The following is a 26,656-nucleotide window of genomic DNA, read 5'->3' as shown; positions in this document are numbered from 1 at the left end:
ACGGATATCTACTAACTTAAGAAGTTTTATTACTAATTCTCAAAGTATCTTCACCCTTCTTGCCACTACAATTACCTCTTTTAATTTGAAACTTAATTTCTCTGTAGCAAATGCTCAACCAAATCAGAAGCTTAAGCTTTTAACGTTATTCTGCGTACATATAGAGGATATGCGCCACAAATTACCAAAATGACTTGAGTCTGTAATGATCTAAAAGGATTGCGCGTACTCCCTCTAATTTCAGGGAGTTGCCGATAATTCAATTAAGACTTAACTTAATTTCAAAACTGTTTCATTGTTTGATAAACCTAGTTTGACACCAATACTGTTTGAAACTGTTTACTACCACCATTGCGAGGGCTTGCTGGACTTTATGAATCGACAATGTCGTAAATGGATTTCATTATAAAACTTGATATATAACGCTTTAAGAAGTTGTCAAATACTCATTAGTATAACCATTTTTTTTTTTTTGTTGGACATTGAGATTTTATAATGAAACTACCCAAAATTTAACGTTCAACAGTGACTAGCAAGAACATATCGATTTTTCATATCAAATAAATTCACAAGACTGATAATTTCAAGACTTACATTAATAAGAAAAATATAGTATTTTACCACAGATACAAGCGCTTACTAACAGTAAAAATAAAAAAGGTATTTATAAAAATTTTTAAAGCAGGTCTCACCTGGGTTCCTACTCACAACTTATTAGAATTAGAATTGGGATTTTGTGAGTAAAATATCATTTAAAACTATTAAGCCACTATACGAGATCAATCAAAAATCAATGGATGATTTTAAAGTAAGTACACATATACAAAGGACAGAAGAGATTCTGAATCCCGATATCAATAATCCTAACGAGGAAACCGAACTTACCGCAAAGGTTAGTCTTGATGATGCGATATCGTCTATTGAGGACTTGAAGTATTTTTTAGCCACAGCACCTATGAATTGGCATGAAAACCAGGTAATCAGAAGATACTATTTAAGTAACTCAAAAGGATTCATTTCCTGTGTATTTTGGGACAATTTATTTTACATTACAGGAACTGATATTGTTAAGACATGTGCTTATAAAATGGAAAAATTCGGACGGAAGATTAATGATCGCAAAAAGTTTGAAGAAGGATTATTTTCAGATTTGCGGAATTTGAAATGTGGAGTAGACGCAACGTTAGAGCAGCCAAAATCAAAATTCTTGAAGTTCTTATATCGCAATCTCTGCCTCAAAACTCAAAAGAAGCAAAAGGTATTTTTCTGGTTTAGCGTTCCACACGAGAGACTATTTGCTGATGCCTTAGAAAGGGACCTCAAAAAGGAACACCATGGTAATGAAGCCAGCACTATTGCTGTGCACGAACCTGCAGTTTCATTCAAATATGATCCTAAAAGTAAATTGCCTCTCGAGATACAGATATCCAGGTATATCGCCAGTAAAAAATGCCAAGATAATGAATCGGTGGATAATGGAGCAAATAAAACTAAGAAATCAACTTTAGGTTCTGAGTCTCCTGTACATATAGGTTCTAATAAAAAAACAATAACAGATCTTAGAAGCTCTCCTGTAGTATCTACAATGAAAAGTAATAATATCTCTTCACTTAATAACCCAATTGATACAATCTCTTTGGAAAATATTCAATTGAAACCCGAGTCCATTTTGAATTGTTCACGACAAAAAAACGTAGAAACAATCAAACTAGAAACGACGACTAATTCGACTACCACTCCAAATGACACTTTGCCGCCTCTCCCTATATCGTTAACCAGTGAATATTCAGATATTCCAATTTCAGATTGTAAATCTCCAGGTTTAAATACAGACAGTATAGATGATAATGAATTCTTCCCTATCACAATTGAATACCAGGAAGATGGTTACGATAGTTATAACGGGTCAACTTTATCGGTGAAACCTCTACCTGGCCTTATGCTGCTTGATGACAATAAGTTCGAGAACAATAAACTAGGGTATTCCAATTTTCTACCCACTCAATTTTCTCCACTTATATTGTCGTCCTCCCTAGATCAACAATTAATGCTACCTAACATACAAAGAACACCGTTTGGAGACTTAAGAAGCTCAGCTAAGGATTCTAAATATACAATTTCTACACCTAACGGCAATTCACTACATTTCCCTAATCCAGAGGCATTAACTCCTACAGGTTTCGCCAATATAAACGAGTTTTCTAATGAAATTGAAGGTCAGGTTCTGAGTGAGAGTATCACCGAAAAAATTCAAAACTCTCAAGAATCCCCTATGTGGAATATTATTTCTCAAGTGCCTATCAATCGTGGCAGCCATTTACTGCATCCATTATATACAGCCAGTATCAAAAATACACCGATAACTAACTTAAGTCCCTTTTTAAGTACTACCACTGGATGGGCACAGCTGAACTCACCATTTCTGCAAACTTTACCAATTTCGAAAAGCTCCTCAATGAATAATCACATCAACAAAAAAAAGTTTACTGAAAATGAAAAAACAATAAGAAAACCGATAATACGAACTAAAACTCCTACTAACAAACATTCCAAACCAAATACAAAGAGGGTTGTTAAGAAAAGTATTGATAAGATGATAGAAAAACTCCACACAACTTCTAAGATACAGGAACAACAGCTACAGAATGGTACTTAATAGCAATGAAATGAACTCTTTATTTAATCGGTACCTTTTGCGTGTAGCTTAGAACTCACAAAGAAAATAAAAATTATATATTTTGACTACAGTATGTATTCTATAAATTATGCTTAATTTACTCTGTATCAAAATTGCCTCCTTCATTTTCATTTAGATACTGCTCTAGTGACAATTGTTGTATTCTTTGCAAAATATCTTGATCCTGCAAAACCTGCATTTGGGAGTTAACCATTTCAGATTCATTAATAAATGATTTTATAGTCTCAATAGTGTCATCGGTTTCTCTTGAAGTAGATTGTGGTGGAAGAACATCAAATTCGTAGAATTCGTGTTCTGACCATATCCTTTCTGGTATAGCACCCATTAAAGAAGATTCTTCCGAAAGTATTGCAAATCTCAAGAGATTAATTGGTAGCCTGTCAATAAAGAATAAAGATTCACCTTCGACAGACAAATTATCCAAATCATTGCTAAATGTTTCCTTTTTATAAGTGGAGAAAATTTTATTTAACTCATCGTGTAAAAAGTTGATTTCATCTGATGATTTCCACAATAATAGAAATCTAGTGGCATAGGCTCTATATTCTAAAATGTCACTTTCACTTTTTATCAAATCACCATCCATTTGTGGTATACTCCCTCTTAGTTTCTCGGTAAATAATAAGGCTGATGATCCCAAATTATTTTTAACACATTTAAAGAGTTCCTTACGGGCCTTCTCCAATTCTCCTAATTTAAAATAACTCAATGTTACAGCCAAACCAAATCCTAATGTATACCATTCCCTATAAGTATTAACAAGAGATGATTTAGACAGTTCAATGATATATTGGTGTTCTTCATTTAGCAAAAGGTAGTGATCTATAAAGTACCGACAACCCAACGGATCTTCCAACGGGCTTAAGGACCATAATAGTTTACACCATTCACTAGCAGTACCTACGGCACCCCTTTGACCTAAGGCCTGGATATACCTGAAAATGGTGAGGTAGAACTGCCTATTAAAAAAGTAAATATATGGTAACTGACACTTCAAAGAATCAAAACGAATATTTGCTTTTAAAGCTCTATCAAAAACGAAAACGGCTCGCTGCAAAAGCCCGTTAGTGTTTGAACGATCACCTTGTCTAATAGTAATTAATGCAACTTGTAGTAAACCTGGTACCATATACGGATATCTTGATGAGATTAGATTAATAAGGGCTTCATGATCAGGATGAAGAATAACTGAGACATAAAATTCGGTCATTTCTTTTTTCATTAAATCAGGGTTTAGAGCATCAAACTTATAAAAGTTCACATGTTTAGACATTTTATCTACATCCTCTTCGACAACCTCCTTCCAATCAGATGGACGAATCCATAAATGCCAATCAACAATTTCTTTCTTCGTCAGCAGATTCATTTTAAACTCACCCCTTTGACTTGGAATCCAATCATCCCTAATCTTAGTTAGGACTAATCTATGTGCTGCCCCACCAGGTCCATTTGGTACTGTACGTCTGTCCTTACCTCCCCAATTTCTTACCAATCTTTTCAATCTCTGAATTTGTTTCAATTGTTGCGGAGATATTGATGTAGAAGAAACCGAATCAATATCGTCCAATGACTTGGCTGAAATATCATCAAATAATAACTTGTATTCAGTGTGCGGATCCAATTTTCTTAAGTCATTATTAAAGAATTTACTGCAGCCAATTAGATTTTTGATGTTAAATTTCTCAAAAGAACAACTCTCTTGGAGACTATTCTCAATTCTGTCATAAAATTCGCGGTACTTTTCCTCCTCATCTTCGAATTCATTTTCAGAAGCTGTCATAAAATCTTCTTCATCAGAGTTATAAGCTCTTGCCAAACCAAATTTTTTAATATCCTCCTTTTGGAATTGTTTTATGATTTTGTCCAATTCTTCCTCATCGCTAGCATCATCTGTAGCTGTATCCTTCTGCAAGGTTTTATTCTTCTTATTCTTCTTATTCTTCTTCTTCCTAGACTTTTTTGATTGTAATTGAATTTTTGGACTGTCAGCAATTTCCTCCTTTCCAATTTCCTCCTCTATAGGTTCATTATCATCTGCCTCCGCTTCATTATCCTCTTCCAATACTTCCTCGTCATCCTCGGTTTGATCCATTAGTGCAAATATGTTACCAACAGGCTTACTAGCTGTCTTTTTGGATTTCTGCTTCGCAGTGCTAGAATCAAGAAGAGCCTCGAGAAGAGCTTCATCATTTTGTTGTTTCCTTAGTGCTCTGCTACTCATTATCTAAAAACTGTATTCCTTTTCAGGTTACTTTCTAGTTATAAATAGGGACATATAGATTAATATAGATCCAGCTAATGATAATATTTCTGGGAACTCTTAAAAAAAACCGAAATGAACCCAAGTATTAACTTAACATCTGTGAATATACAATAGTTACTGGCTTCAGTATTATCCCAGAGTGCTATTTATCACTTCTTTCTTTTTTTTCTGTCTAAAATTTGATCACATGTTTTTTCAAATTTTTTTTTCTTTTAGCAAATTTGAATAGCCAGAAAATGCGATGCCCTTGGGATGGACCTCATCGCAAGATAGGCTTGACTATTTAATAAATGTTTACAGCTAAGTAGATAGCAAACATCACTTGAATTCAGTAGTTAAGTTACACAGAATAATTAACTTGAAGATCCACTAATTTAAATAATAATAGTGGAATATTTTATTTGAGCGTAGAAATGACTAAATCGAGGAAGCAGAAACAAAAAAAGCAAGACTTCTTGAAGAAGAAGTTAAAAGTTGGTAAACCAACCGGAAAACCTAGTAATGCTACTGACACATCATTTGCCACAAGGACCTTGGCAGTTAAGAATGCATTAGCTGGCCACAGTGGAGACGATTTAAGGAAAAGACTTGCACTTCTTAAGCATCATAATGATAAGGTAAGAAAAGAGACATTGGCTATATATATCAAAGCCATACCGAAAATAATTAATACGCAACTTATGACTCCTCTATTGTCTCAGGCAACGCAGCTAATATGTGATGAATCCAAAGATGTTAGAGAGCAACTAATAGAATTTTTTGATGAAGTTGGCAAGCATGATGAACAGGTATTGAAGTTACACAGTCGTGTGTTTGTATTATACGTCAACATGGGTATGACCCATATTGTCCCCAGAATTCAAGCGGATTCAACGAAATTTCTAGGTTGCTTGTTAAAGTATTGTGGTGAGGAACTATGTAATCAAGCGTGGAATAAATTGTTAACAGGAATTTTCAGAGTATTGGCGTGGGAGACACAGACGCATAAAAACTCCAATCAAGCTGCAGGTGCCATGCAGACAAGGAAAAGAGATAGTAAATTCCAAGTTGCACATCTAAATACCTTACATCAGTTATTAAACTACGGATGCAAAGAACCAACTGAGATAAATGAACAAGGTCTTGAAGAAGAACCAATCAAGAGCGAAGATGCTCAATATTTAATGCCACAGCATCCACAAGCATTTGGACACTTGAAGCTATTTGATAAGCAACTACGAACAAATTCCGATGATAGAACTACTACAACAGCTTCTTTAGACGGCCAGGATGTATCTTCGAGAATACATATAATAGAATCAGAATACTTACCAACCATGAAAAAACAACTTGATATTCTTATTAAAGAAGGTGGAGAATGCGGTAAGAGTGCAAACAACTTAACTAAAATAATATCGGAAATATTTGGAGCAGATCAGTAAAGGAAAGAAAACAAAAAAAACAATAGTATACTTGTACTGTTCTTATGCTCCAGCTCTGGCGCTTTTTACAATTAAATATTTGCATTTATTTTTTACAATAGTTAATCTTCTGGCATTGTCCTAATTTATATATCTATACATATACATATATAGAATAAATGAACTGACCATATCACAGAAGGGCGCTTACAAGCCAGTTGATCACCGCTACATGCCTTGCGTATGCTAAATGTACCATTACCCGGATACATAAAAAACTTGCTTCTTGTGCGTGCTTCTTCTGGGGACATTAAAATAGCGTAGCGTAGCGTTTTGGTAACTAAAATATAGTAATAAAAACTTCTGCACAGAGAATCGCGTAGCAGTCTTGTCTATTTTTGATGGAAAAAAAATTAATTTTTCATTTTTCATCTGGTGGAGACGGGGAAGGAAGATAAATGGGAAATTATATTACCCACATAAGAGATCGTACGTAGAAGGAGTTGGCAAAAATCAAACCAGCAACAAAAGAAGCACCGACAAAGAGAAGCGAAAAAAAACAAATAAAAATTATAGATAGAAAAAAAAATAATGTGATATGCCGATGGGTAAACAATCAAGAACGTTGCCACTTATTAAAAGGGAAATTCAAATTCAAACAAAGGAAAAGTATTATTTTTGTAACGATTTTGAGATAAGAATCACTGTTCTACAAAGCTACGATTCTAACCTATACAAAGAGTCTATATACGTTGAAACAACTTTATTAAAAATTATTCAAAAGTGGATAAATACTTAACTTCAAGTATCTGAAAAAAAAAAAAAATTAGCTTTCCAAAACAATTACCAAATAAAACCACTTTAAATACAAAAAAGCTTACACTGATAAGCAAAGAAAAACAACATTGAATTACTGTTTCTTCAATTATTGTCATCCTGTAAATACCAAAAGAAACGGAAACAGAACAAGCAATATAACAAAAAGAATACCTTATTTGTGGTACTTTCCAAGAACGTCATCGAGTTTACTTAATGTTCTAAATAGAACATCATTTAAAGCTATTTCCATTCAATTTGTACGATTATCATTTCCTGTTATTATTATTATTATTGTTATTATTATTTTTTTTTTGCATTGCATCAACAACAAAGATAGAAGTTGAAGAATCTGTTTAATTGTTTTAATTCATTTTATTGTTACTGTACTTTATTCATACTTTTGTTGTCTTTTCCTCATTCTTTCACATAATTTGGTACCATTGTAGAAACAAGAAAATTTGTTACCTACTCTAATATAACATTGTAAACATTTGGAATCGAAAATTGGTTATAGACAAAATAAAAAAACAAAACAAAACTATAACTAAAGTTCCAAAAAAAAAAACAACCATACAACACAACTATAAAATTATAAAGAAAATGACAAAAAATCCGAAAAATTCTAATGATCAAAGAACCCGAGCTCTCCAACAATTAACTGAACTTAAATATGAACATGACATTTTAACTAATGAATTATACCATTTGAAGGAATTTGTATCACTAGTGGAGTTTGACCCTTTGTATCGCGAAAGTTCAGAAAGCTACAATAGATTCATCAATGAAAATAATTTAGACTGGAACAAACTTTTTTCTAATTCTGAAGAAGGTGAAGATAAATTGGAAGAAGAAAATACGAAACGGAAAGTACGAAAATCTACTAGACAATTGCGAGAGAATGGTACTGATTTAGAAGAACTTACTGATGCTCAAAAGAATTTAAAAGTGAAACTAGATGCATTGGTGGATCAAAAATATGATGATATGAGAAAAAAGTATGTTAATCCTCCTATTGACAAGAAAAGACCCCCAACAAAGAAATCACATATTAAGAAAGAAGAAAGTCTTATAGTACCAAGTGATTCTATTAAGAAAGAAACTCCAACTATCAAGAATGATACAAACTTGAAGGGCTCTGTAACTAAAGATGATATAGATATGAAAATAGATAACAGAAAAGTCTTTAGTAAACAAGGTTTATACGATTCCAACGAGTTTAAGGTCCTGAAAAATAGAAACCTCAAACAAAATATGGAGCTATTTCAAAACGATGGCATTAATAGTGAATCCGATTACTATTTTACAACTTCATCTGAAGAAGATGAGTATTTCAATAAAAGGAAACCCCCCAAAAAAAGAAGAAGAATCAATGTGATCCTACACCCACCCAAATTAGCTGTAACTAATCCAAAAAACATTGCTATTCCCAAATATAATACTCTTGACGAATATCTTGACTCTTTCAAGATGTTGGAAGATGAAATGACTAATCAAGAATATAAAAGTTTTATTGATGAACAAAAAAAAATTGCAGCGATGATTAAAAAAGGTATTAATGATGGAGTTCTTAGATACGATTCTAATACAGAGAGTGTACATCCTATGACAAAAAAGACAACACATATTCATTACCACCATAAACCAGATCCGGTACAATTCATGTATAAAGAACAACATTTACACACTTACCAGGACCATTTAGTCAACCAAGGAATATTTATGAGTAAGCTAGTCCAAAACAACAGAAAGGCAAGAATAGCGGGGGCTAAGAAAGTGGCCCAAATGGTTGAACAGCATTTCAAACATATAGCAGGAGCGGAGGAGAGACGTATCAAAGAAGAGGAAAAAGTAAAGAAAGCTCTTGGCCGTACCATGATACAAGCGCTAAGAAAACGATGGACTTTAGCAGAAAAAGCTTACCGAGTATTGAAAAAGGATGAAGATGAACAACTTAAAAGAATTAAAGGAAAAGAACATCTATCTCGAATGTTAGAAAAAAGTTCTCAATTACTTGGTGCTCAATTGAATAGACCTAGTGAAGAGAAGAGTGATTCTGATATCGACAGTGATGATGATGATGAAGAGAGTAGTGAAAACTTCTCATCTTCAAGTAGTGAGACAAGCGATGATGAAATCCAAAAGCTGATAGAAGATCAAGAGCACACAGATGCTGTTACTAGTCCAGAATCCTCTGATATAAAGTCTACGATTTCTGACATTTCTAATTCAAAGGAGCCATTGGATAATCCAGATGCGGTATCCGAAAAGCTAGAAACTTCAAATGAAAATGAAGTTGGTTTGGAGGCGTTAATATCAGGGGGATACAGCGAAAGCGAAAATGACAGAGAGTCTAGCGAGGATTTTGATGTTGACGATAGCGGAACAGCCGATTCTGATGATGAAAACTTATCAGATGATAGTGATGTTTCAATGGCAAGTTCCAATGATAGTAAAACAAATCCCAAGTCTAAATCCGAAGAAAAAGACTCTGTCGAAAACATAATAGAAGAAGGAAAGGACGCTGACCCATTATCTGTAGAAGATGTACCAGTTCCTAGTCTATTAAGAGGTGATCTTCGAACTTACCAAAAACAAGGTCTAAACTGGTTAGCTTCTCTGTATAACAATAGGACTAACGGTATTCTAGCAGATGAGATGGGTTTAGGTAAGACTATTCAAACCATCTCACTTCTAACATATCTCGCATGTGAAAAAGAAAATTGGGGGCCACACTTGATCATCGTTCCAACTTCAGTTTTATTAAATTGGGAGATGGAATTCAAAAGATTTGCACCTGGATTCAAAGTATTGACCTATTATGGAACACCTCAACAGCGTAAAGAGAAAAGGAAGGGTTGGAATAAACCTGATGCATTTCATGTTTGTATTGTCTCATATCAACTTGTTGTACAAGATCAGCACTCATTCAAACGAAAAAAATGGCAATATATGGTGTTAGATGAGGCTCACAATATAAAAAATTTTAGATCAACTAGATGGCAAGCTTTGCTAAACTTCAATACACAGAGGAGATTGTTGCTAACTGGTACCCCTCTCCAAAATAATATTGCCGAGTTATGGTCATTACTTTACTTCTTGATGCCAAAAACTATTATTGATGGCCAACAGGTCACCGGATTTGCTGATTTAGATGCATTTCAACAATGGTTTGGGAGACCTGTTGATAAAATAATTGAAACAGGAAGTAGTTATGAGCAAGATAACGAAGCCAGAAGAACCGTAGAGAAACTGCATCAAGTGTTAAGACCATACCTTCTGAGACGGTTGAAAGCAGAGGTGGAAAAACAAATCCCTGGTAAATATGAACACGTTGTTTATTGTAAACTCTCTAAGAGACAGAGGTTTTTATATGATGATTTTATGTCCCGTGCCCAAACGAAGGCCACGTTGGCCAGCGGAAATTTTATGTCAATTGTAAATTGTTTGATGCAGCTAAGGAAAGTTTGCAATCACCCGGATTTATTTGAAGTGAGGCCTATTAAAACTTCATTTCTTTTTGGTGAATCTGTTATGAGTTGTTATTCATCTCTAGCTAAATTTATGCTACGTCGAATTCATGAAAATGATAACGAATCAGTAGTGAATCTTTCAAATTTGAACCTAATTATCACTAAAAATGAATCAGACGTCACGTCTCATACTCTAAACTCGATCAACAGACTAGCATGTATCCAAGATTTCACTGACGAAGTGCAAAACATAAGACTACAAAATAAACTAGATGAAATAAGAAGAAGCAATTCGTCTCCTGTAAATTTCCAAAATATAGATGAATTCTATGAGAGTTTTTCCAATGAAAGAATTAACGAGAGCTTAGATAAAATAGCTTTTCTGGGCTACATTAATAAACTTCGTTGTGATAAAAAAGTTATCTACGGAAAAAATTTAATAAATTTGCTTGCCTCCAAGTCAAAAGGCAATAACAAATGGGAAAATATTGCCGCAATGGATGAATTAATGACACCTATTCAGACGAGGTTGATAAATGGCAAATCAACTATTGAGAAATTTGCAGTTTTAACACCCAGTGCAGTAACCTCCAATGTTGGTGAGCTTTCGTTAGGCTTAGATGATGATTGCAACTTGAATAAAAACTTGAGGGAAGACGTCCTTGATTCAATAGTTCAACTTCCGAACCCATTCCACCAGATCCAGACTAAGTTGACGATTGCCTTCCCTGACAAATCTCTGCTGCAGTATGATTGTGGTAAATTACAAAAACTTGCAATATTATTACAGCAACTAAAGGATAATGGACATAGAGCCCTGATCTTTACCCAAATGACGAAAGTTCTTGATATTTTGGAACAGTTTTTGAATTACCATGGTTATTTATATATGCGTCTTGATGGTGCTACCAAAATTGAAGATAGACAGATTTTAACGGAAAGATTTAATACTGACCCGAAAGTCACAGTTTTTATATTATCCAGTAGATCAGGAGGGTTAGGCATTAACTTAACCGGTGCAGATACAGTTATCTTCTACGATTCTGATTGGAATCCTGCTATGGATAAACAATGTCAAGATAGATGTCATCGTATTGGCCAAACTCGTGATGTTCATATTTACAGATTCGTTAGTGAACATACGATTGAAAGTAATATCCTCAAAAAGGCTAACCAGAAAAGACAATTGGATGACGTCATTATACAGAAAGGTGAATTTACTACTGACTACTTCAGTAAACTATCAGTCAGAGATTTATTCGGTTCTGAAGTAGTTGCTGATTTGCCATCAGCAGATACTAAACCGTTATTGGAGGCGGAATCCGATGCTAATAAAGATCCAAAAAAACTGGAGAAGTTATTGGCGCAGGCTGAAGATGAAGATGACGTTAAAGCTGCGAACTTAGCAATGAGGGAAGTTCATGTTGATGATGATGATTTTCAAGAAAATGAAAATGCTAAAAAGCTCAATATATTGAATGGAGGAGATGAGGAAGAAGAATACGATGAATTTGAAGGTACAAATCATGTTGAAGAATATATGATACGTTTTATCGCCAATGGTTATTATTACTAGTACGTATTCTATGATAAATTACTTTAATTATTTTCCATTTAATCTGATATGACGATTTTAATGATTAAGAATGGTTTGCGTTTTTTGAAGCTATCAAATTGAAAAATCTCTACAAAGATTAATCATTTCAATTGGCTGCTATAAAAAATAACGGGCAGCTTCATAATGGTTAGAAAACAAAAGTAAATATTTTTCATCATGCTAGGCCGATACGCCTCAACAATATAACTATATCAGAAACTATAAAGATCATGTACTTACTCTGAGCTTATATTAGTTGCTTACTCAGCAAAGTGCTTCAAAATTTCTTCACCAGCCTTGATACCAGAAACTGCCATTGCACCAAAAGTTGGACCCATTCTGTTACAACCTTCCAATTCAGCTACCTCCATACCTGCGAAGTACATAGAGCCAACACCGTTATAGGAACCGGAGTTCTTAACCACACCAGCTTCAGCATTGTTCATATCTAAACCCTTCATACCGGCAAGTTTCTTGTTGCTGTCAATGGACACAATTCTCTTAGCAGAGAAAGCACCGAATGGACCATCGTGACCTGTGGTTGACAAAACAACACCGTGTTTCTTAGATGGATCACGTGTACCGTCTTCCTTGTACCCAGACAATTCAATAACGTTAGGATCCATACAACTCTGCAAGTCATGTGCCATGGTAACCAAAGTCCAGTTAGTGACAACACCAGCAACAGTGACTTCACCGTTTGGACCAGCAGGTCTTGTTACCAAATCTTCAACGGCAGTCGCATTGAATAATTTAACATTTGGGAATTGTAGAACCTTAGATAGAACGGTGGAAGTGAAAAGAGCAGCATGCTTAACAACAACGTAGTCTCCTTCATCTTCGTAAGGAATTTCCAACTCCTTTAGGAATAGATCAGCTGGCTTTCTCATAATCATAGCGCTGAATAGTTGACCACCCAACCAAGCACCACCACCTGGGGCAACATTAGCTTCCAAAATTGCAATTTTTAGATCTGGTCTGTTTTTTGCAATGACGTATGCAGCTGATAAACCTGAAGAACCACAACCAACAATGACAACATCAGATACGGCAAACTTATCCAAATCTTTGAAGTAACGAGAAGTCATGGCTCTAGAGACTGTAGATTCTCTAATTGGCTTAAAAGCAAAATCACTCCAGTCCTCAGTCTTGACAACATCAGATAGAGCATGTTGAATAGAAGTAGAGTTCAATTGCAATTGAGCAGTAGAGGTTGTAGTAGCAGTTGAAGACATATTTTTTTATTTTTATTTTTACCTTTGTTTCTTTTATTTATAAATGTTAGTGTTATTATTATATGGCAATTTATAAAAAGAAGTATATTATTTCTTGATACATTACAATAGATCAATGCCCTTTTTATACCTTTTTTTTTTTATATAATTTTTTTTAGTTTTATTCAATTTACAAGACTATCCTCTATTTGATATTATATTTCACACATTTCTAACTAATAATAAATAAATCTAACCCCTAAATTGACACATGTGGTTAGATACTTAACAAACTGAAATATACAGAAATTCCCTCTAACTGAATTGCTATATGATGGGCATAAAACAGTTGGAGTACTATAATTGTATTAAGTTACAGATAAATCCATATGATGCATATGAAAGTGATAAGAATGGAGAAAAAAACAATTATCATTAAATTTAATTATCCTACAGACGCCTTGAATTACATATTCAACAAAATCAGGTACACATTCTTTTTTTATTTTACTTTATTTTATTTTACTTTATTTTATTTTTACATAAGTGAGTTTCTAAAATTAAGTCAAAGTGCCATTTCGGACATTCAATTGGGAGTCATCGAGAAAGTATGCAACTTTGAAGATGGAAGCCATATTGAACTACAGATCGATTCAATAATAAGCCCAGGATCCAAATCAGAAACACCCTCAACTATTTCTGGTTATCTCTTTTTTTTTTTTTGTTCCTTATGGAATAACAACTCTCGGCCGAAATTGCTTTCATTCCAACTCATCCAGTAGTATATGCGCTTTAATGAAATGAAAATGAAATTAAAAAAAATATAAAAATGAAAATGAATATTTTTAGGGGACGAAGATGCATGTAAAAATAAATAAAGTCATGTGACAATTGGAGATCATTATATACTAGTAAGTGGTACTAGAGTTATTTTACAATATTATATATGATTTAATTCCATATAGACGGAGAACTTGAAATATACTAATTTTACTACTAGTATCTGATCGCTGTGTATTTTTGTTTGTCGTTCAGGTTTTTTTCTTTTTTTTCTTTACTTCTTGCCTTTCCTTCACAGCCTTTTACCTTCCCCTTTCCTGATCTTTTCTCAGCGGCTATATTATTTCTTCCTACTGTTTTATTTTATTGGGGTATTTATTTATTTATTTCTTTTTTTTTTCTTTAAGTGCTCGGCGGCTATTTTACTTTTATTTCTTTTTTTTAAGGGGATGTAAGATTTATTGAGTTTTTATTTTTTTTATTATATAAATACCGTTACAAGGCTTGGATATTTCTTCTCTACAAATGTTAATAATTTAGAGAGATTTAAGAAGGACAAGAGATAAAGTATTGGTGAGAGAAGGACAATTAAGTATGGTAAAATATAAATAATAATATTTTTTTTTTCTTTTTTTTTTTTTTTATTCTGTAAATCGAATTTTTCACTTAAATTTCTAACTACGAACGTAAATGCATCTCAAGTTTATTTGTTTTATTTGCCTTTTTTCTTTTTTGTCTTTTTTTTTTCTCTTAGCTTTAAAAATTTCAATATCTGAATATGCCCTGTCCTATTTTCTATAATTAACAAAAGGCAGAGAGCGAACGGGAAAGAGAGGGATGTACAGAAATTTAAAGGGTCTTTTTTTTTTTTTTACTATAAACAATCTAGGGACACTAAGAGAGTAGTAGCAACGAAAAAACAAAAAATAATATCAAGTACAATATAAACGGTAGAAAATACTGTAGGGGAATTAGTCTTCCTGCCTTACAACATTATTTTGGGTTTCTTTGAGTGTTTATTTATTGCTTTCATGGAATTTTTTTTTTGCCCGCAACTATACAGTAGTCCCTCTATATTCCTAACGTTTTCCTTCGGTTGATACTTTTTTTTTTTTCTTTGATCGTGTTCCTCTGCTCCTTCTCTTTGTCTGAACATCAAAAAAACGCTAATAGTGAAGAAGAAGAATAACAAACCCGTTTCTTATTGTATTTTTTTTTTTTTTTTTTTTTTGTCTTTTGTTGTATATTTTTTTTGTGAGTAAGTAAATGGGGGTGGTAAGTCTAAAATTAAGGTCCATTATTTCACTCAAATCAAATTCTTAAGAGAGAAAATTGAATACTGAAGAAAAACATCAACAACAACAAAAAATAAAAATCACACAATTTTTTTTTTTACAGTCGAATTAAATCTAAAACCAGTGACAACAAATCCAATCATTGTTCTTTACGTTATCCGCTACTAAAGTGATTATAATACGGAATTCTTTGCCACAATCATTATTAATAGTCTGTATTCTTAAAAATAGTTTTTGGATATTATAAATCTGTACATCATTAATTGACTACTCACTCGTTGTCGATAACAGAAAAATCATCATACTGAAACTGCAATTTGAAAAAAAAGTTTGATAAATTCAAGCAAAGACCAGAATACCCTGTTACAACGTCTTTAAATCAAACAAATATAAAGTAATTAATTATAAAGGCTGAAAAAAACCCAAAAAATAAAAAAAAATATAAAAATTACTGCACTAAAAGAAGAAACTAAAATAAAAAATAAAGACAACGACAGAATAACTGTAAAGATATCTATAAGAAAATAAGAATAAAATAAGGAAAAAGCAAATAGGAACAAATATTTGCTGGATTTCGAAAGAACAACAACAACAAAGCCGCAAGAAGTATTAACTAGCAGAACTAAAGAGTCGTCAAAAAATCTTCCTGAGATATTTATTGTGCTTCTACATTTGAATTATGAACGTAGGTGCTTCCCAAATTATAGATGCTCTTAATATAATATATTCGCCAAAGTCAACTAATGCAGAAAGGCTAGAGGCCCAAAAATTTCTTGATCATGTTAGGACTTTGGAAGAATCGCCTCTTTGGGGTTATGAAATTGCATTAAACAATAATGAGAACCATATATTAAAATATTTTGGTCTTAATTTATTAGAATATAATATAAAAAAGAACTGGAATTCTTATGACAATGAAAAAAGGCAGCATTTGAAGAAATGGATTTTGGAATTAAACTACCAAGTAACTATTTCTGATACAAGATATATTAAAGAGAAACTAGCAAGCCTATGGGTTGAAATAACAAAAAGAATATGGGGTGAAGCATTGAAGGAGACCAACCCTTCAAACGAACAACTAATCGAATCCTGGGTTGATATGGACGCCAACCTCCACCAGCTTTGGAATATCAATGACTCTAGTAGAGAAGTATCCCTCATTATATTTAGAATACTGTTCGAAGATGTATTCTTACTTGATGATATGACTGTATTGAAAAGAATGACAATTATACAACCTCTCTGTGTCATGATCGTTTGTCCTATGGATGTATTTATAACTAAATACAAGTTCAGCGAGAAATGGACCCTTTTTAAGGCCAACAGTGAAGGCTGGTTTTCTATATGGCTGCCTGAGCTCCGCAATGCCATCCTCAATAAGAATGCTGACTATATTATAAGACTTTTAGAAACCCTGAAAACATGTTTGAACTGGCCTTTAAGCGAGGTTATTATTAAAAATGATATACTTACAACTTTACTCGAATGTCTAGCCACGAACATTAGGAAAGCACAATCTATGGCCCTTGATTCTATTCACATTCTTTTAACAAGACCATATGGAAACGATGAACATTATCAATTTATAATCGATAAGGTTTTCAATAGTATGGATCTTCTGGCGCAAGTTTACCAAGATCTCCTTTTCGATCCGACAGATGAGATCGATGAGACTAGATACCCTATCGTCAAAAAATTTGTCGATATGACTAGCTGCCTATATGTTTCAATACCAAAGATTAAAGATGATAATGGTCAAATTGAAAAGTATTTCAAATTAGTAATGCAGACAACATATAATCCAAGTTTAATCGTCAGTGGTTTAACTCTAGATTTATGGTGTTCTTGTCTGCGAAATGACGATTATATCCCTATGGTTGAAAAATATGTGATAAAAGATCTGTTGAATTTTGCAGCTAATGCATTAGTTTATTACGAGCAAATCGATGGTCACATATCTAGAAATTATGTTGATATAGATTTTCAATCAAATTCAGAATTCCAGTCATATTGTTCGACTTATAGAAAAAGAATCAGAGATATAATTCGGCTGATATCTTGTGTTGATTTAGATTCTACTTATGAATGGTTGAATAACAGACTGAATGTGTATTTCAGCTCTACCGCTGGTCAACAGGTGCTGACGTCTTCTTTCCTGGATCATAAATCTGAACCCTACCTAGGCGCATTGTCCCAATATATGATAGTAGAGTGCTTCATCAATGGTTGCATTAGATGGAAAATATGGTATCCAAGTGGTCCTGATTATAATGAAAAACTCGAAGCCATTTTGCAAAAGTTAGAGATATTGTCTAATCAACTAATCGCTCTAAACCTAAAAGAACCTCTACTACTAAAAAAACAGATCCAAAATTTTGCTTTATTTTTAACTATGCTAAGGGACAATGTCTTATTTACTCTGCTAGAAAAAATTATAACAAGTGCAACTATGGATTATCCCGAAGTTAATTTGGATGAACGCACAGAACAAGCAGACGCAGTAAGAGATTTGAGATATGCTTGTGGTATTGAACTGAATAGAATGGCCTTGTTAATGCCCGAATCATTGAAGGCCATTTATTCAGACCTTGAAAACGTTATTGCAAAAATCATGCCTAATTTGTCTTATCATGAAAAAATATCCTTCAAATCATTTCTATTGATCATTGTTCTTAAATCTAGTTTAGATGAAAAGGAAAGGAGATTCTCTGAAATTGTTGACGTAGAATTGATGGCTTGGTCCGACAAAACTACAGAAGTAGGTTTATCTGATCTTCATTGGTTTATGGAGAGGTTAGGTATTGTTCAAATTGCAGAGTATTTTCAAAGAAGAGGTATAAATGAAAACAGCGACTTGTTAACCATACCAATAGATGACGAGGGTCGTAGCTTGAAGGCCGAATTAACGAAACGTTGGCAAACATTATTTCCTGTAAGGGCAACAAGAATGTTTATTCACTATTCAATGCAAAGTATCAAGGGGGATGACGAATTCAAGAGATTACAGGAGCTATGGAAACCACGAATAATCCCGGTACTACCTTATTTGATGAGACTACTTTACCAACTACAATCATATCACGACTCTGATAATTGGAACACATTGCCTGTTGTTGTTCAAACTTTCGTTAAATGTACTACCGTAGAACGTTTTTGGGAAGCGGGTGCTTCAAGCAAATCTAAGGATGAGTTCATCGATGAGCACATGAAGGCAATGCAAACACTCCGCGATTTTGCAGATTCAGTTGGTCATATTATCAGATACACCAGAGAATACACGTTGCTTGTATTAAGTGCAATATCTTCCTTAGGTAGTATATTTTTCGATTTAGATGAGGTTCCAGATATGTTGATAAATTCAATAGCAATTTTTAAGCCTGGTACGAACGAAATAAGTCCTGGAGTTTCCACTCATGGATGGAAGCATATTCTAAATATTGCCATAAGACCTATGCTAAAGAATTGTCCTGATGAGAACGCCCCTAAGTTTATGGGTGCATTTTTACCTAAACTGTTTGAAGTATTAGACAGATTATTGTACCAGAAATGGGCTGGTAGAATGGATGTTATGGAATTGAATCCTGCTCCGGTAGACAATGATAAAATGACAGAAGAAATTTTGGAAGAAAATTTACTAAGACAATTAACTACAATGGTTGTTCGTATTGTAATAGATTGTGTCGGACAGGCCAGTGTGAGCTCACAGAGTGCCAGAAGTAATTTAACATCACATCAACTAAAAATGAGGAAAATCATATTTAATGATATCAACATCTTAGCCCCCTTTTTAAAATTGGTTAACCATCTAATGGCTTACAAGGATAGTAAATGCTCATTCAACTCGATTTTAGTAATGAAGGGTTGTATCAATGAGGTTGCAGCTAAAAATGAGTCTGTTGACGAGTTCTTTACCACAGAGCTAATGAAAAATCTCCTTATAAATGTTCTTTGCAATAATGCTTTCAAAGATTTCTTTAGTGAAGCGTTATACGTTTTTACTTCATTGTTTCTAACGCTTTGTCGTGTTTATCCATCTGCTAGAGAGTTCTTCTATGAACTGTCTGCTGGTTATGATATTAATACACTATATGAAGAACTCAAAAGTGTGGATGACTATAAAAGTCAACGTGTTCTAATGGTCGAGTTCATTGATTGGGTTAAAAATTCCCTGGGCAGGAGTGATTTCGACGATGAACAAGAACTTCAGGAAACTAAGAAGCAGGAAAAACGTGAAGCAATCTTGAAGAAAGCAAACGAACGTTTGGTCAAAAAAAACAAAGACAGTGGTGATATGCTAGATGATCCTAACACAGAAGATGGTGCTGTTGGAAATCTGTTTGGGGGCTAAGAATAACATTTAATATCGTATTTATTTTTTTTGTCACAATTTTGGGTATCCTGTAATTAATATATTATTCAATGGTCATTATGGTATGGGCACTTTTTTGAAAGTCCTGATTCCTGGATTTTTTAAGCCCTTACACCCTCATATCCTTTAATGATTCTTTTGAAGTATTTGCATTTACTACTCAATACTTTTTAGTTTGTAATAATATTGTTCTTTTATCGTTTAATTAATTTCGTTATATCTATTCTTAGATAGCTATAAAAACATGGATGATAATTGAAACCAAAGCCAGTTAGTGCGGGAAAAAAAAAAAGTAAAATAAAAAATCTATATAAAATAAGATATGTCAATAAATATAGGTAAAAATATTTTGTGATAAATTAAACACATTCTTTAGAGATGAACTATTATGAACAATCTATATTACGTAGAATAACTCATATAAACCATGCATCGAAATTAAGAATAAACTATTTAAAATGAAGAAATCATCCTTTCAGCTTATTAATGCCAAAGAAATTGTCAAAAATGTAAAAATAAAGCCAATCAAGGCATCGGATATCTTAATTAGAATTGAACCTAAGCCGAAACGAACCACAAGTTCATTGCGAAATAAGGATGACTCTTTTAAAAAATCATGGTTACAACTCAATGTTACTATGAACAAAGACTATAAACCTCCATCTGAAACCAATTTAAATTTGGTAAATCATTTTTTTAACAAGTCACAATGTGTTTATGAATGGAGTGCAGCCAAGTTGTTAGATATACCAGGAGAGCAAATGAATTTATTGTATGCCAAAAGTCAGAATCAAGTCAGCTCAAAAGTTTATCCTGGGAAAACAAAGTTCCCTTTTCAATTGGTAAATCCATTACCAGAGATTGCCTTTCTCGGTAAGACCAATGTTGGAAAATCTACAATTCTTAACAATTTGAATACCCGCTTTCAAAATAAAGATTTGGATGGGTTTGCCCGTATGTCTAAACGAGCAGGATTTACTAAAACATTGAATTGCTACAACGTGGGGAACCGATTTCGCCTAATTGATACACCTGGGTACGGGTTCCGCAGTTCTGGAGAACAAGGAACTATCACTACTGAATATTTATTGAATAGAAAGGAACTTAGAAGATGCTTCGTTTTGATTTCTGCGGAGTCAATGATTACCCCACATGATGATTTCATTATTGGCTATTTAACAGATAATGGTATACCTTTTGAAATTGTGTTCACAAAGATGGATAAAATAAAAAATCTCGATACTTTTATCAAAAGTGTAGAAGATTCCAACATACAAAATCTGCCCACATTACCGAAGTTGATATTTACAAATTCGAAAACCACAAAACACCTTCCAAATAGATTCGGTGTAAACTATTTAAGATATTCGATATTTGAGAGTTGTGGGCTCGATCCCTCTATAAAACCTCAAAATCTGCACATAAACCCAAAGACCAGGACCCCCAAATAATAACGACATGTTACGAGGGATTTTTGGGCATTATTTTAGTCATATTCTAGAAATATATAAAATATAGAAACTCAATAAGATAAACATTGCGATATGTGCTTTTAGTGCTTTTTATATTATTATGTACGAAAAGCTATTTTCACAATGTTCCTAACTGAATGACCCGAATTCTTTCAAGCCGGGGATTCAATTCTCATGAAGTATCAATGACAAACCGTCAAAGAGTAGTATTCAAACAATTCAGTCATTGATTATACCTGGTTGTTCGACAAATTTATATTATATACTATACACAGCTGTTGCAGCTTTTGCCTTTGTTATCGTCAATTTGTTAGAACCATCAATAGTTCATCATAGTTGTTGACTACCAATAGTGGTGTATTTATTCGAGATTATACGGTGTTATTCGAGTTTATACGGTCATATAGTGGTTATTACTACCAACACTGAAATTTCGATATTTTTACCACTTCTTTAAAAAAATATACTTTTAATCAGTAATGTTTACCAGGACTATAATATCGAAGGTCAAGCCAAATGTGTTCACATCCTTTAATAGATGTTATCATGCAACTGCAATTACTCAAGGTGCTAGAGCTGTGAGGTTCCTAAAAGCACAGAAGAGGAGGCAAAAGAATGAAGCTAGACAAGCAAGTATAAAAAACTCCTCAGAGATGGTTGATCCGGTACTTGGTAGGAAAGACACTCCTTTCATTAACCGTATTATGGCAGAAATAAAGGAACCGAACGTATTGGCCGGATCATACGATTACCAGGAAGTCGAAAAATTCTTGGGCAGTATTGAAGCTACCAAACAGGAACATAGAAATTTGTCTCCTTTGAACCCAGAGCTAGCTCAAACAGAAACTCCAGAAAGTCTAGTTAATCGTCATGAAGCCATCTCCAGAATTCTAAACATCAGAAATGCAAATAGAAAGGATTCTATGAAGATTGCTTTGCGCCTTGCTCGCGAAGAGTTTCAAAGATTCCCAAGCGATACTGGGTCCAGTGAAGTTCAGGCAGCTTGTATGACTGTCAAAATCCACAATCTTGCACAACATGTTCAAAACCATAAAAAGGATAACGCCAACACTAGAATTTTAAGAATGTTAGTACAACAAAGGCAAAGTATTTTAAAATACTTAAAACGTGATAATCCTGAAAGATATTATTGGACCTTGGAAAAACTGGGATTGAATGATGCTGCAGTAATGCAAGAATTTAATTTAGATAGAAGATATATGCAAGATTTCAAGTTTTTTGGAGACAGGATACTGGTGAAAGAGTCTAAAAAAGTCGCACAACAGTTGCGTAAGGATGAAAGGAAACAGAAACGTGCCAAAAAACAAGGCGATGAAGCTATGATCTAAGTTGCTTAGTAAATTTGATAGCTATAATTATATGATATATATCAAGTACCTGTAAATATATAGGATAATGGCCTCCTTCAGTAAATAATTTAATTTATTCATCCCAATTGAAAGAATATAAAATAAATGAACTATATGAACAGATATAACACTATAAATGTAAATATAATCATCTTAGCAAAGCAGTGTTTTCATTAACATCATTTTCATCATCATCTGAATCGGTAAAGTAACTGTCATCATCCAAGTCCTCATCATCTTCTGTTTCTTTTAAAATTTCAGCATAGTTTAGAATTTTTTCCCAGTTAGGGTATAATACGTAATAGGCTTCAATTAGACCTATAGCCAACATAGCACTGCCAATACCTACCCATAGACCGTATAATTTCCAGTCGAAAAACCATCCCAAAAACAAGGCTAAAGGTATACCAAAAAGATAGTATCCAAGAAGATTTACAATACTCCCTAAACTTTGCATACCTTGTCCTCTTAAACAGGAACCAGCAACTGCATTTAGGGCATCAAATATTTGGACAACACCTACCAATCGTAGAAGGTCGCTAATTAACTCAATAACCTCTTCTTCTCGAGAGTAAACTCTTGCAATTCTATGTCGGCCAAAAATTAATAAGCAACAATTGAATAAACCAGCTCCAAATGAAAAAGCAAGCCCAACAATAGACGAATTATGGGCTAAATCTGTTCTTTTTGCACCAATAAAATTGGCAATTCTAGTAGAGGCAGAAATTCCAATAGCAAATGGGACCATGTAAAGTAAGGCAGCCATTGTGGAAACAGCTGATTGAGCTGCTAAATATGAAGTTCCAAAATACGCACTGAATAATGTTAGGAGTTCGTAAGATAGCTCCTCTGCCTCTAACATAATGATGCCAGAAAAAGCCAAATGTCCCAAATCTTTCCAATGTGTAAATGCCTTTTTTGAAAATCCACCCCAGCACTTTTTGCCATCAATATATATGGTATACAATAGGAGTAGTATGAACATTAGCCAGAAATTCAAAACGACCGCTATAGCTGAGCCAATAAAGCCCACTCCTATGTACTTGTTCCAAACAAGAATATAACTGACTAAAACATTCAATGGTGCACAAAAAGCAAGCACATATATACCAGCATCAAATATTCCTTGTGCTTGAAGAAACCTTTTTAAATTCTCAAATAATATGTAAGCAGGTGCACCTAAAATAAGAACTCTCAGAAATTGAGAAGTTAGAGCAATAAGTTCTTTCTCAGGAACGACAAGTAAAAGTATTGGTTCTGAGAACCACCAAAATAGTGCAAAAGGTATAAAAATAACAAATGATAACATGATACACCTCTGCAGATGGACTCCTACACTGTAGTATCTTCCAGAACCGTAGGCTTGAGGACACAACGTATCTAAACTTGTAGCAATACCTTCGAATATAGCAAGTGTAATATTGGAGGTCATTGATGCTAACGATACTGCAGCAAGTTGATTTTTACCTAAGTGTCCAACTGTCAACGAACATACCATGGGAAAGATTTGTTCTAGAAGGAACGTAAAGATTAGTGGAAATGAAAATGAGTAAAGAACTCTGGCTTCTTCTTTAAATGTAATTTTATCTGGCAATTTCTGAAAACCCCCGGTCTCTGATCCAGACAGATCCTGATAAATTGTTGGGATAGTACCTCGGCTAGTTACAGAAATCAGTGAAGGTCGCCTTCTTCCTTTCTGCTTAGCAATAGATTCATAAACTTGTTTCTGAGCTTTTACTCGATTCATAAAATTTCCGTAGTCCATCTCGCCATGATTGTTAACACTATTCCTAGTGCTAATCAATTCATCATTATCATCATTTTCGTTATCAGAATTATAGACCGAAGAATATCTTCTTTCATGTTCCTGTATAATCCAATCTGTGTCTGGTGGTGACAATGCAGGTGTTTCAGATACTAAAGAAGGGAGTGAAACAGTTCGACTGAGTTCACCGCCATCCATATCATCATAATATAAATCTTCTTGTTCTTCTTCAATATAATTCAAAAATTGGGATGGTTCGTGAACAGAGCTCCCAAAATCATCTACTAGAGACTGAAAGCTACGCTGATCATTATTGTTAGGTGTAGTCCTCTTTCTCCTATACTTTCGCACCAATGGATTCTTTCTATTAGGTGGGAAGAATCCCAATGATATTCTTCTATGGGTGTTAGTAATACCCATACCACCTGTAAGTAAGGTGGGATGCACCTCGGATAGAGTCTTGGAGAAAATACCAGCCATAGTTATTGAGTTAGTTTGTCGTTTACAGTATTTCAATTTAGAGGATTATCAGTTCCTAATTGCTCCTAAACCTTTTAATATAGAAAATTGTTGTTTGGTTTAATATGAAATCATAAAAAAGTAGAAAAGCATATAAACTATTTCTGAACTTGTATGATATAACTACACTCCTTTAGAGTGGACGGTTGATTATTGGTTACTAGACGAACCTTTTAAACCATTGTGGATTAACATGGTCAAACCATCACTTTTCTTATTAATTTAAAGGGAATAGAAATTTCGAGCATTAAGGTGAGGTTATAACTAATCACGAACCCCAGATGAATTAATATTATATATTACAAAATATTATATTTGATTAATATAAACATCCCAGCTTAATGTAACTACAAAATTTATATAACAAAATGTTAATGTATAAAAATTAATAAAAAAAAAGCCATTTGAATGATATCAACTAGCTAGGCTTGAATATATTTATATTTTCTAATACTTCCCGAAATTACAGATGATTGCAAAAGAGAGTTTTTTGAGTAATGTACAATTATAATATTAATTAAAACTACCAATATAGAAACAATACATAAAAGCATCAAAACACATCTGGAAGTTTCTCTATAACATAGGCATGACCACCGACGCTCATTAGTGGAATACCGGGAATTTTCCGTACTCTTTGCTTCAACCCAGCATCATTAGTGGCTACAATGTAACATTTATGTTGGAGGACTCTATGCACAATACAATCATCCGCGTATGTACCCTTATGCGAGCATGTCAATCTTTTTATCCTAGGATCTCTTGCTAATTTTAATGCTATTCTATACTTTGGTCCCAACTTCTCCAATTCAGCAATAACACAGTCAGTGATCAAAGGATTACATTTAGCCAGTAAACAGTCCATCATACCTCTAACTATATCTATCTTCTTTTGAATGGAAAAATTAATAAAATTGGTATCGATAAGCACCTGGTAAGGTGGCTTGATAGCTTCATTATATTGGAAAAACAGAGCACTGGAAACTTGTGGAATATTCCTTGTTAGTTCTGGATCATCCTTCTGTGCTACTTTATCCTGATTAGCTTTTAATCTTTGATCTTTTTTAGTATTTAAGGTTCTTTTAACCAAAGCAAACTTTCTAGTTTTCTTAGCTTTACCCATAGTTTTTGTTATTTAAAATTAAAGCTTCTTGTTTTTATACAATAGTATATCTTCCTCTTACAACAACTAATAATAGAAACCTATTCAAGTACTAAAATTACCGATAGAGTTTAATATATAAAAATATTTTACTATTTACATAATGTGATTTCATAGCCGATGCTCATCGCAAAAAAAAAAAAAATTTCAAAAAAATTTCAAAAATATTTGAGCAAATGATGTTACCCTGAATAAATGTATTAGAAAGAAATAAAAAAGTAGCGTCACAGACAGGATTCGAACCTGCGAAGGTAAAACCCAATGCCTAAATGCTGTTCTATTATTGAATAGCAGGGCATCGCCTTAACCACTCGGCCACTGGGACACTTGTATTTGTTATTTGATCTACGAATTTTTGTCACACTTAAATAAGGTTAAATATAATGCTGAACTAGGAGAATATAATAAAGGCCATATGGTAGAACTAGTTTCAACTACCACTTAGAGTTCTTTTTTATTATTT

At 33.6% G+C, this 26,656-nt stretch overlaps 11 protein-coding genes across 11 annotated transcripts; 7 read left to right on the top strand and 4 right to left on the bottom strand.

Annotated features, from left to right (window-relative positions):
- Nucleotides 1-793: 793 nt before the first annotated feature.
- Nucleotides 794-2,656, top strand: RNJ42_04718 (STE domain-containing protein; the record flags this gene model as incomplete). Its single annotated transcript, XM_071054882.1, has 1 exon — nucleotides 794-2,656. The coding sequence occupies one exon, from the start codon at nucleotides 794-796 to the stop codon at nucleotides 2,654-2,656; it is 1,863 nt and encodes a 620-aa protein (XP_070909575.1).
- A 118-nt stretch (nucleotides 2,657-2,774) lies between these two features.
- RQC1 (Rqc1p) lies at nucleotides 2,775-4,919 on the bottom strand (the record flags this gene model as incomplete). The annotated part of the gene is made up of 1 exon (XM_071054881.1): nucleotides 2,775-4,919. One exon carries the CDS (start codon nucleotides 4,917-4,919, stop codon nucleotides 2,775-2,777), a length of 2,145 nt encoding a protein of 714 aa, XP_070909574.1.
- A 455-nt stretch (nucleotides 4,920-5,374) lies between these two features.
- IPI1 (Ipi1p) lies at nucleotides 5,375-6,382 on the top strand (the record flags this gene model as incomplete). Its single annotated transcript, XM_071054880.1, has 1 exon — nucleotides 5,375-6,382. One exon carries the CDS (start codon nucleotides 5,375-5,377, stop codon nucleotides 6,380-6,382), a length of 1,008 nt encoding a protein of 335 aa, XP_070909573.1.
- Nucleotides 6,383-7,780: 1,398 nt separating this feature from the next.
- Nucleotides 7,781-12,226, top strand: SWR1 (chromatin-remodeling protein SWR1; the record flags this gene model as incomplete). The annotated part of the gene is made up of 1 exon (XM_071054879.1): nucleotides 7,781-12,226. One exon carries the CDS (start codon nucleotides 7,781-7,783, stop codon nucleotides 12,224-12,226), a length of 4,446 nt encoding a protein of 1,481 aa, XP_070909572.1.
- A 281-nt stretch (nucleotides 12,227-12,507) lies between these two features.
- On the bottom strand, nucleotides 12,508-13,482 carry THI4 (thiamine thiazole synthase; the record flags this gene model as incomplete). The annotated part of the gene is made up of 1 exon (XM_071054878.1): nucleotides 12,508-13,482. One exon carries the CDS (start codon nucleotides 13,480-13,482, stop codon nucleotides 12,508-12,510), a length of 975 nt encoding a protein of 324 aa, XP_070909571.1.
- Nucleotides 13,483-13,850: 368 nt separating this feature from the next.
- On the top strand, nucleotides 13,851-14,243 carry RNJ42_04713 (uncharacterized protein; the record flags this gene model as incomplete). Its single annotated transcript, XM_071054877.1, has 1 exon — nucleotides 13,851-14,243. One exon carries the CDS (start codon nucleotides 13,851-13,853, stop codon nucleotides 14,241-14,243), a length of 393 nt encoding a protein of 130 aa, XP_070909570.1.
- Nucleotides 14,244-16,215: 1,972 nt separating this feature from the next.
- Nucleotides 16,216-19,884, top strand: MSN5 (karyopherin MSN5; the record flags this gene model as incomplete). The annotated part of the gene is made up of 1 exon (XM_071054876.1): nucleotides 16,216-19,884. One exon carries the CDS (start codon nucleotides 16,216-16,218, stop codon nucleotides 19,882-19,884), a length of 3,669 nt encoding a protein of 1,222 aa, XP_070909569.1.
- A 479-nt stretch (nucleotides 19,885-20,363) lies between these two features.
- On the top strand, nucleotides 20,364-21,356 carry MRX8 (translation initiation/elongation factor MRX8; the record flags this gene model as incomplete). Its single annotated transcript, XM_071054875.1, has 1 exon — nucleotides 20,364-21,356. One exon carries the CDS (start codon nucleotides 20,364-20,366, stop codon nucleotides 21,354-21,356), a length of 993 nt encoding a protein of 330 aa, XP_070909568.1.
- Nucleotides 21,357-21,856: 500 nt separating this feature from the next.
- MRPS28 (mitochondrial 37S ribosomal protein uS15m) lies at nucleotides 21,857-22,726 on the top strand (the record flags this gene model as incomplete). Its single annotated transcript, XM_071054874.1, has 1 exon — nucleotides 21,857-22,726. One exon carries the CDS (start codon nucleotides 21,857-21,859, stop codon nucleotides 22,724-22,726), a length of 870 nt encoding a protein of 289 aa, XP_070909567.1.
- Nucleotides 22,727-22,895: 169 nt separating this feature from the next.
- Nucleotides 22,896-24,992, bottom strand: RNJ42_04709 (uncharacterized protein; the record flags this gene model as incomplete). The annotated part of the gene is made up of 1 exon (XM_071054873.1): nucleotides 22,896-24,992. The coding sequence occupies one exon, from the start codon at nucleotides 24,990-24,992 to the stop codon at nucleotides 22,896-22,898; it is 2,097 nt and encodes a 698-aa protein (XP_070909566.1).
- Nucleotides 24,993-25,584: 592 nt separating this feature from the next.
- FCF1 (rRNA-processing protein FCF1) lies at nucleotides 25,585-26,154 on the bottom strand (the record flags this gene model as incomplete). The annotated part of the gene is made up of 1 exon (XM_071054872.1): nucleotides 25,585-26,154. One exon carries the CDS (start codon nucleotides 26,152-26,154, stop codon nucleotides 25,585-25,587), a length of 570 nt encoding a protein of 189 aa, XP_070909565.1.
- Nucleotides 26,155-26,656: the final 502 nt, after the last annotated feature.

The sequence above is a fragment of the Nakaseomyces bracarensis genome (assembly GCF_045282275.1).
Source record: "Nakaseomyces bracarensis strain CBM3 chromosome Unknown Scaff13_0, whole genome shotgun sequence".
NCBI lineage: Eukaryota > Fungi > Ascomycota > Saccharomycetes > Saccharomycetales > Saccharomycetaceae > Nakaseomyces > Nakaseomyces bracarensis.
Note: the sequence above shows the minus strand (reverse complement) of the source record. Positions and strands in the feature narration are given on the sequence as shown.